Below are 11,210 nucleotides of genomic sequence, written 5' to 3' on the forward strand. Positions count from 1 at the left end.
GTTTACCTTTTGCCCTCACTGTTATATGGGGCACCAATTTTAACTAACTTGCAGACCTCCCTAGGAAAAAAAACGCAAACCTGCTATAACAAAATTGACAAATTTTCCATAAACACAACCTCTCTAACTCATCACTGTAAAGCCCTACATTCCCTAAGATGGCCTGAACTCTCCCTCCACCTCCAACATGCACAACTTACTATAGTATACAAAATCATCCACAACCCACTAGCTTGTCCTGCTCTTAGCCCATTAATCAACATCTCAGATCTGAAGACAAACATCTCCTTAAATCTTATAAACCTAACAAAACCCAAGGACCAAGCATTTACTCCTGCTCTTAAAACTGCTACTAATCTGAACTCCCTCAAAAACTCTATAAAATAATATTTCAACAAAGCTTGGATTTGATCCTGTATGAGCCCAGGCTGAGGTACTCTTATACCTTTATCTACCCCCTCTCTCTATCTCTCCCTCCTACTAACTTACCCTTCCCCCCCCTTCCTGTACACACACACTCCCCTGAGGTTACACTCATATGTTTTCTACATCTATTCTTACTATCCCCTCTATCACACCCTACCCTTCTCTACCTGTACCATCCTACACCTTCACCAATATTTATTTATTATTTGTTTACCAGGAAAGTCCAACTTGGATCAAAGCCAATTTTCAGCGGAGGCCCAGGGAGAAATGCTCCAGATGCATGTCTTTGTAATGTGGGAGGAAACTGAAGCACCATGAGGAAACCCACACGAATGCAGGGAGGACATGCAGACTCCACACAGAAGGCACCTGAGCCAAGAATCGAACCAGAGAACCTCTTACTGTGAGGCAACAAAGCTACTGCTGCACCACTGCGCCGTAATCTGTACCATATTTTATGACCTCTAGAATATTAATAATCATTCTGATAATCATCTATTATGTAAGTAATGATGCATCTTCCTGATATCAGGCTTAACATATCATTTATGCTTGAACACTGTGACTTTATTATGTCCCTTGTGTTTTTATTTTGACAAACTAATGTGTAGCTTTTCCAATTTTGTGCTTGAATGTTATGACTTTATTATGTCAGTTAAGTTCTCATTCTAATGAAAAACAAAATAAAATGCACAAACTACTATAAAGCAAACACAGTACTGGCTATGGAATAAAGAAAGAGTCGTATCTAATGTTAACCACTTTTCATTTACTACATTAGTAAACTTCACCAGACAAAAATTTGTCTGAGGAAGTTCTCATTCTGACAAATTAATGTGTTGTTTTCCTATTTGTGCTTGAATGTTATGACTTTATTATGTCTGTCTAGTTTTTTATTCTGTTAACCATATGTATCTGGAGCTTTTCTCCCCAGGCCTTCGCAGAAAAGGGGTACCTCATGACCCAGTTGGACATTCCCCTTAAACAAATGCCAAATAAATAAATACATAAAATGTATCAATAACTAACTAACTAAATGAATACATTAAATAACTGAAATAAACATAAATGTACAAATTATGCAATAAATCGATCAGATAATGAATAACTTTTGAATGAAAGACAGACTTTGTAAGGAGTAATAAACTGCATTAATTCAGCCAAGCATAAGTTCAACAACCTATCACAGAGTGAAAAATATTTCACCCTAATGAGTCCAAATTCAACCTGATCAAGACAAGTGCCACAGACATTTTACTAGCCATTCAGAATGCCACATATAACTGTGAGCAAGCCAGATTCATTATCTAATAAGATCAAACTGAACAGCACAAAACAGCTCCTTCTGATATTTTTTCGGAAACCAAGTTGTTCATTGTTGTTCTTCTTTTCCCAGTTAGGGGTCACCACAGCAGAACTCCAGTCTGATAATGATTGGCAGTAGATTTTTTACAGGTGCCAAGGTGCCAGCTCGACACCCATCCTTCAATGAAGGCATGCCCATTCTACCCATGTCTTTCGGAATACCACTCAACCGCAGGGAGGACATGCAGACTCCACACAGAAGGCACTCCAGCCAAGAATCGAGCAGGAGAACCTCTTGCTGTGAGGCAACAATGCTACTGCTGCACCACTATGGCTTACATTTTTGGAATAGTAAAGTGATAGTATAGCAACTAACACGAAGGATGCCAGAAACATCCAAAAAGGTTACTAGTGTGGTGAGAAATGCTGTGAAAATCAAAGAAGCCATGAACTCCAAACTCCAAGTGAGGCATACTTTAAATGAAACCTTAAAAAAAAGAAAACAAACAAAAGAAAAGAGCACTCGAGAACAGTTGCAATCTAAAAAGTATTGCCTCTAACACTGCATGAAAAATTTTTACCATAAAACTGATACAAGATGACAGGCTGTATCAGACTAAAAATACAGAACTCTGAGGTCTCCAACAGCTCTATACATCAAACTTTTGCTGGAATGATAAAATAAATCTTTAGAACTGCAAAATCATGAACAGTTAGTGAAAGCACTCGGAGCACACAACTAATGAAGAGCCCTGTTGTCAGTAGGCAGACATTCCATTTCTGGATGTGTACAGAACAACTGCCACCCATAGCAGCTCATTTAACACCATCTTGCGGAAACATGCCTTTTTCAGAAATTACAAGTTGTAAAGTATGTATGTGAACGAAAAAAAAAATCCAGTACAGAAAGTGTCTTTGTGATACAAAGTATTTTCCTGTATTTTCTATTCAACTGCTTCAGCACAGGATAACTAAAATCTCCACTGATGTCGCAAGACTTGTGTACTGGAAATAAAAGTCAGATTTCAGCTTTAATAAAAGTGAAGTTGAGTTTCTTACCTGAGATTGTGCCCTAAGTATTAGGAGTACATCCTCATTATCAGATGCGTTTATGTTTGCTTTCCCACATGGTACTCTGAGGATCTCTGCCTTACATGACGGGGCTTTGTTCTGGCAGAGATACGATCTGAAACTGTCATTCTCCCAACCAGTCAGAGCACATTCATAATAGGGTCCATTCAGCAGAGATACACAGACCCACATCAGTGGGCCTACCAGAGCCCTTGCAATGATTTTAGTCAAATCAAAAATGCTCTGAGTGGTTTGATATCGACAGTATTGCTTCTTGGGGCTGAGACGACTACCTGTGAAAAGCCTCCAGGTTCCTCTACTTAGAATAAAACCCAGGATGAATAGCATGAGAGCCGGAGCTGAAAGAAAAGTAAGTCCATATATAAAATTCTGGCTACTGCATGGACACTGGAATGCACAGATGGAAAACAGGATTTGCCCAGCAAATGCCACCACTGCCATAACAATGTAACCTATTGCTGTCTTCCAGTTCTTCAGGAACTTCACAACTGTTTCCAATGTATCCATTTTTTATTAAGATTCAGTTATGCTTCCACCAAAAAAAAAAAACGCTCTAAAGTCTTGATTGCAAAAGCATATCCTGGACTAATGCAATAGATGTTATGCAGCTGTGAGTGTACAGCACTTAGAAAATGTGCTCTGCTTTATAAAGCTACCAGCCTAGTCGTCTGGTATCTGATAGACACCTGATGCTCTTCCCATTCCGGCAAGTGCAATGTACTGCTGATACAGTTTTTAGGGTTGTATTCAGTCTGGCTTTTAATTAAAAGGAAGATGCAACTTCAGTGTGCCTTCTTTCTTTCTCATGCAGTCTAGTACTCATGCAACTGTGTAACACATTATTTGCGTTACTTCTTCCTGGTTATCTAAATTTGAATTATGGTTACAGATACACGTCTGCATATGTGAATATACCTTACCTGTTCATGGCAATAAATACTTTTAAGTTCAAAGCATTAGTTAAATAAGCTTAGTTATAGAAAAGATAATGTGGTAGCTAGTAGCAAATCTAACATAATATCTTTGCATCATAATACAACAGGCTGTGGTTTTGCATTGCGAAGCTTATATTCAGAATGGTTGTCATATTGAAACTCACAGAAAGCATTCTGTTCCATGTTTTTTTTCTTTTTAAACAGTGCATTCTCTAAATATTTTACTGCTTGTTCTTTAAGTTAGAAAACAATAACTATACTTTTATGTGAAGAAAGAGTAACTGCAGCCAGTTTGAAGAGAAAAGTTTAAACGTTCTATGTATGGGATGTAATCAGCAACAGAGCCCTTTCAAAGCCTGAAAGGTTAAAGCAACAAATTAATATAAAAATCTTTATGGCTATGTCCAGACTCAAACACCTTTCATGTTTGCTTTATTTTGTAAACACTGTGAGAGTCTCAGAATCATTAAGGACACATGCAGATTTATACTGATGTCTGAAATTTCAGTTTAGATTTACAAGTTTTGTTTTTCATTCTTTTGTCTCCTGGAGTCATCCCAATAGCCATCCCAGTGCCCTAAATCTATACTGGATCTAGCAGCCACTCCAATCATCCCCAGGAATATTCCTGAATTTGATGCTAGGGCCAACCAACAGGGATCCTAAGGGTGTCTTGGGGATAGTTGTTGTCCAGCCATTAGGTGGGAGGGTTTTCTATTTTTAATCCTACCCTAAAATGCAGGGTGTTGCTGGCCTCAGGGGATTGCAACATGCAGATCACAGTGCCCCATCTCCATGCTTCTGCATGGTACTGCCTTTGGCGATCAGCCCTGCTCCTTTGGCCAAGTGCAGTTCAACTGGCTTCTTGAAGTCTGCCAGAAAGCTCCTCATATTTCTCTGCATGTCAACACTAGGATGTGCATATGCAACCCTCCACCCTAGGATGGACACACCCACCCTCCCCGCCACTCTGTCAGTCACCGAAGCCACTAATCAAACCATGGGTGACTGGGCTACAGTTGGGGTTTTACCCTCTCTATATCACTGGAGTGGCAGACATAACAAGTTGAACCAGACCTAAGTACATGCCAGCACCAAAATAAATTAGTTAAATCAAAATAAAGTATCAAAACAACGAGATTGCTACTATAAAAGCAAGGACTAACAACATAATTCATCATTCATCATTTAACTGCTTGGACACAATTGTCTAATCTTATAGAGAAATATTAAGTTTTCTCCGTTGTATATATTATTTTTTTAATTGTTATGGACATTTGATATAGTTTATTTGTTTTTTTCTTGTTACTATACTGTTAAGTTATTATGTTATAAAATAAATAAAAACATTTTGAAAAAAAATAACAGATGTTGATGGCATAGAACAAATATTTGGCTCACTTGTATATACATTTCCTTATTGATTATTTAAACAGTATATTTCACTTATAATAAATATAAATGCTCAGGAGCAACCCACCACAGAACTAAAGGTTCAGCATATATCTATGCACTCGAGGTATAGTCTCTAACAATGATAGTATTTGAAATTCCAACAGCAGGTAGATAAAATCCAGAGGCAAAATAAAAACAATATCCTTTTATTCCAGACACATGTGAAGGTAAAAACTTTCGCCAAGAGGCTTTGTCAAACCTTGAACAAACAGAGTGCAAAATCACCTACTACTATATATCTAACTAGTAATTAGCTAATTAATGCCAGTCAAGTCAGCACTCCTCTTAAAGTCATAGGCTTAACACTGTCAAGTGCATTTAAAAATGTATCATAGCAAATAAACATATTAAAACATTGCATCCATATGGATAAAATTCAAAAATAAATAAGTATGTAACACTATTACCAAGATTAAAAATATATACATATTAATTATGTAAAATAAATATATGTCACAAAACATAATTTTAAAAGCAGGTATACTAACCCCATGATTTACCTAACTACCAACTTCCTATTTTTCAAGACAGGTTTCAGGGGAATCTTGTCATTTAACCCTGGACTGGCATGTGCTTTAAACTGTATTATCCATTTAACTTCCATTCTTTCCGTATGATTCCTGACATCTCCACCTCTGATACTAGAATGATTCATTTGAATCACCAAGAAACAAAATGTATGTTCTGTCCCAACTTCAAGAATCTGTTTGGATAGGGCATTTGTATTGGAACGAATACGTATCTGGTATAGATGTTCTCTGATATGATCTTTAAGTCTCCTATCAGTTTTGCCTACATAAAACGCAGGGTAACATGTACATATTGCTAAATAAACTATATGTTCTGAGTTACAGTTGGCCACTACGTTAAACTGATAACACTGTGTGGTCACTGGGTGTACAAACATATTATGTTTAAAAATGTAGGGACAATAATTACAGTTGTTACATGCAAATGTACCAATTCTACTGGGATGTCTCGGAACCATCTGCTCACTGGGATAACAAAGCATTCTATGCAAATTCTTCTTATTTCTAAAAAGAAATTGGGGATTTTCTCCCACTATTTCTTTTATTAATGGTTCAGTCATCAGGATTTGCCAATGTCTACAAATAATGTCCCTGATGTCTCTAAAATCGTAGGTATAAAACATAGAAAATTTCTGTATAGTTTTAGTTCCATTACTTAAAACTACCATACTGGAAGGTGCATTATACCATCTACTACCAAAATCAGAAAAATAAGGGCTGGCTCTCTCATTTCTGTATTCTTCCATACTCTGATAGATATTATCTATATCTTGTGCATTATATGATCTGTGTAATAACCTTCCTTTCAAGTTCATAAGCTCTTCATTGTACCCATCTCATGCTGGATTTAACCTAGATGCTCTAAAGGCCTGTCCCTTAATAATATTATCAAAGACAAACAAGTTGAACCAGACCTACTCTGCATGTGTAACAGGGTATTCCTGTAACAGGACTTCCTATAAATGCCTGTATTAAGTTGCCCACTGCTCAACCTCTCTATATGGACATCTAAAAAATTGATACTACTAGTTGATTCCTCCATTGTAAACTTGAGGTATTCTGTAAGTGTATTAACTTCTTCATAAAAGAGATACAATTCTCTCTTACTACCTGTCCATAAAAAGAAGAGGTCATCTACAAACTGTTTATAAAAAATCACATACTTCTGATATCTAGGTAAAAGAAAAAGATGTTCTCTTTCCCACATTGCCATGACCAGGTTGGCGTTGCTATTGGCACAAGATGTGCCCATAGCCACACCATCCTTCTGCTTATATATGTTATTCTTAAAAGCAAAAAGGTTATTCTCCAACACTATTTTCAATAATGTACATATCAATGCAACTTTAGACGTAGTAAAATCAGAGTATTGTGTCAGAAATACTTGTATTTTCTGCAAACCTATGTGTTTAGGAATAACAGTAAATAATGATTTAACGTCCAGTGTGACTAAAAGATACGGAAGATAATCATCTACTGGTTTCATTTTATCATATAAATCTAATAAAAATTGTTTCATGTCTCTGAGTATGATTAAATTATTATCGGTTAAATGCTTTCCTATGTCTGTATGTTAAATTCCCTCTCTTAGTAGTACATCTATGTCTGCAAAAACTGTAAACATCTTCTTCAACCAGCTTGCAGAAAGCATCGAGTAAAGGATGAAAATTGGGGTTAAATAGGCTAGGTTTTGAAAAACATAGATTTACTTCTTTAGTATTTATATTCTTGTAGATCAATTTTAATTGTACATTGCATACAAATAACTTAGTATCCAAAATGGTATCTGTTAAATTACTGCGGGTAGTAGGAATATAGGTTAACCCTTTGTTCAATAAGCAGGGAGAGACAGAAAAGGAAGGCATCTGGAGAGGAACAGAGGGGGCCCACTTTAAAGAAAATGTGGGAAAGACTAACACCGATATAGTTTGGAATATTTCACATAGACCGTTGAAGTTGAGTTATTGAACAAAGGGTTAACATACAGACAAAGGAAAGCATTAGACAACCTAAGGAATGACAGGAACATTACTATTAGACCTGCAGACAAAGGTGGTCCTGTAGTTATTATGGATATGGTTGCATATGATTCTCTTATGCAAGAACTGTTGGCAGAGAGGAATTTTTACATGCCCATTTCACCACGAGAGGTCCAAGTCCATATACAAAAAGTCAATGATATTTGGGAGACCTGAGAGAGAAAGGAGTTATCAGAGAAGAACAGTATCATTTTTTCTGGGTAGAACATCCGTTACTACCCATTATTCAAGGTCTACCCAAGATACATAAGGACCCCTTACACCCTCCCATGAGACCTATAGTTGCAGGTAGAGGCTGGGTTACTGAACCCATATCGGTTTTTATTGAGAAGTCTTTGAGGCCATTAATAGATAATAATTTAATCATACTCAGAGACACAAAACATTTTTTATTAGATTTATATGATAAAATGAAACCAGTAGATGATTATCTTCCATATTTTTAGTCACACTGGACGTTAAATCATTATTTACGGTTATTCCTAACCGCATAGGTTTGCAGAAAATACAAGTATTTCTGACACAATACTCTGATTTTACTACATCTAAGGTTGCGTTGATATGTACATTAATGAAAATAGTGTTGGAGAATAACCTTTTTGCTTTTAAGAATAACATATATAAGCAGAAGGATGGCGTGGTTATGGGCACATCTTGTGCCAATAGCTACGCCAACCTGGTCATGGCTATGTGGGAAAGAGAACATCTTTTTCTTTTACCTAGATATCAGAAGTATGTGATTTTTTATAAACGGTTTGTAGATGACCTCTTCTTTTTATGGACAGGTAGTAAGAGAGAATTCTATCTCTTTTATGAAGAAGTTAATACACTTACAGAATACCTCAAGTTTACAATGGAGGAATCAACTAGTAGTATCAATTTTTTAGATGTCCATATAGAGAGGTTGAGCAGTGGGCAACTTAATACAGGCATTTATAGGAAGTCCTGTTACAGGAATACCCTGTTACATAGACAGAGTATGCATCCTAGGTTTGTCTTTGATAATATTATTAAGGGACAGGCCTTTAGAGCGTCTAGGTTAAATCCAACACGAGAAGGGTACAATGAAGAGCTTATGAACTTGAAAGGAAGGTTATTACACAGATCATATAATGCACAAGATATAGATAATATCTATCAGAGTATGGAAGAATACAGAAATGAGAGAGCCAGCCCTTATTTTTCTGATTTTGGTAGTAGATGGTATAATGCACCTTCCAGTCCGGTAGTTTTAAGTAATGGAACTAAAACTATACAGAAATTTTCTATGTTTTATACCTACGATTTTAGAGACATCAGGGACATTATTTGTAGACATTGGCAAATCCTGATGACTGAACCATTAATTAAAGAAATAGTGGGAGAAAATCCCCAATTTCTTTTTAGAAATAAGAAGAATTTGCATATAATGCTTTGTTATCCCAATGAGCAGATGGTTCCGAGACATCCCAGTAGAATTGGTACATTTGCATGTAACAACTGTAATTATTGTCCCTACATTTTTAAACATAATATGTTTGTACACCCAGTGACCACATAGTGCTATCAGTTTAACGTAGTGGCCAACTGTAACTCAGAACATATAGTTTATTGAGCAATATGTACATGTTGCCCTGCGTTTTATGTAGGCAAAACTGATAGGAGACTTAAAGATCATATCAGAGAACATCTATACCAGATATGTATTCGTTCCAATACAAATGCCCTATCCAAACAGATTCTTGAAGTTGGGACAGAACATACATTTTGTTTCTTGGTGATTCAAATGAATCATTCTAGTATCAGAGGTGGAGATGTCAGGAATCATACGGAAAGAATGGAAGTTCAATGGATAATACAGTTTAAAGCACATGCCAGTCCAGGGTTAAATGATAAAATTCCCCTGAAACCTGTCTTGAAAAATAGGAAGTTGGTAGTTAGGTAAATCATGGGGTTAGTATACCTGCTTTTAAAATTATGTTTTGTGACATATATTTATTTTACATAATTAATATGTATATATTTTTAATCTTGGTAATAGTGTTACATACTTATTTATTTTTTAATTTTATCCATATGGATGCAATGTTTTAATATGTTTATTTGCTATGATACATTTTTAAATGCACTTGACAGTGTTAAGCCTATGACTTTAAGAGGAGTGCTGACTTGACTGGCATTAATTAGCTAATTACTAGTTAGATATATAGTAGTAGGTGATTTTACACTCTGTTTGTTCAAGATTTGACAAAGCCTCTTGGCGAAAGCGCTTACCTTCACATGTGTCTGGAATAAAAGGATATTATTTTTATTTTGCCTCTGGATTTTATCTACCTGCTGTTGGAATTTCAAATACTATCATTGTTAGAGACTATACCTCGAGTGCATAGATATATGCTGAACTTTTGTTTCTGTGCTGGGTTGCTCCTGAGCATTTATATTTATTATAGTTGCCTTGCACTTTTTTGGCTACGGAGCATTTATCCCTTGGTGGGTGATGTGTTTATTTTCAGTTTAGTATATTTCAGTTGTTTACTACCCTGATCTTAAAATGCCACGGTGGTACGGCGGTAGCGTTGTTACCTCACAGCAAGATGTTCTCCCGTTTGATTCTCGGCTTGGCTTGGGAGTGCCTTCTGTGTGGAGTCTGCATGTCCTCCCCGCGGTTGGGTAGTGTTCGAAAGACATGCATGCGTAAATGGGCATGCCTTCATTGAAGGTTGGGCGTCGAGCTGGCACCTCGGCGTTTCTTAAAAATCTACTGCCAATTATTAGCAGACTGGAGTTCCGCTGTGGCGACCTCTTACTCGGAAAAGCTGAAAGACAAACAACAACTACCCTGATCTTAAAGATTTTTTAAGTTTGACATATGCATTCTACAAATCTCTTACATTTTTACTCTGCTCTCTCTTCAGAAAAGCTGCTGTAATCATCTACCACAATTTGCATGAAAAAATACAATAATTTATCTTACGAGAACTAGACAGTATTGTATCTTTATAATTGTCACCTTGTTTTTGGATATCTCTTTTTGGAAAAATTGTCTGTTAGATAATTTCTGTAATGTTCAGACTTCTACCATACATTGCAAATTGTATATACTGTGTCTATCTGTCTGTGAATACCAAACAGTTACAACTTGAAAGTATCTGATAATACATGTCTTATGAGAAACACCTGTGGGAAGACTCTATCTGATATAGAACTTGTCAGCATTTGTAATCCTGGTCATTATACAGAATTTCAGCATTCACATAGCTTGACATCATGTATGACTGATCCTAGAGCCATGCTTTCTTTGCTAACGTTTTTATATTACAGAGATTCTGCAATTAGAAACTGCTATACGCACAAGACTGAGAACAAAGCAGCAAGGATGTGTTGTTATATAGTAGCTATTACACAGCAGCAACAACAAGAAAAAAGCTGGAAAACATTGCTTGGCTATG

General features: G+C 36.4%; 1 protein-coding gene across 1 annotated transcript in view; it reads right to left on the bottom strand.

Moving 5' to 3' along the window:
- Positions 1-3,524, bottom strand: part of LOC122794966 (calcium homeostasis modulator protein 5-like) — a 134,918-nt gene extending 131,394 nt beyond the window's left edge. Inside the window, exon 1 of the mRNA XM_044063562.1 lies at positions 2,791-3,524. Within this exon, the coding sequence (XP_043919497.1) occupies positions 2,791-3,330 (540 nt within the window). The 5' untranslated portion in view covers positions 3,331-3,524. The remainder of the gene's footprint in view (positions 1-2,790) is intronic.
- Positions 3,525-11,210: the final 7,686 nt, after the last annotated feature.

This window comes from Protopterus annectens, chromosome 1.part0 (genome assembly GCF_019279795.1).
Source record: "Protopterus annectens isolate FY-2018-M chromosome 1.part0, PAN1.0, whole genome shotgun sequence".
In the NCBI taxonomy this organism is placed as follows: Eukaryota; Metazoa; Chordata; order Ceratodontiformes; family Protopteridae; genus Protopterus; species Protopterus annectens.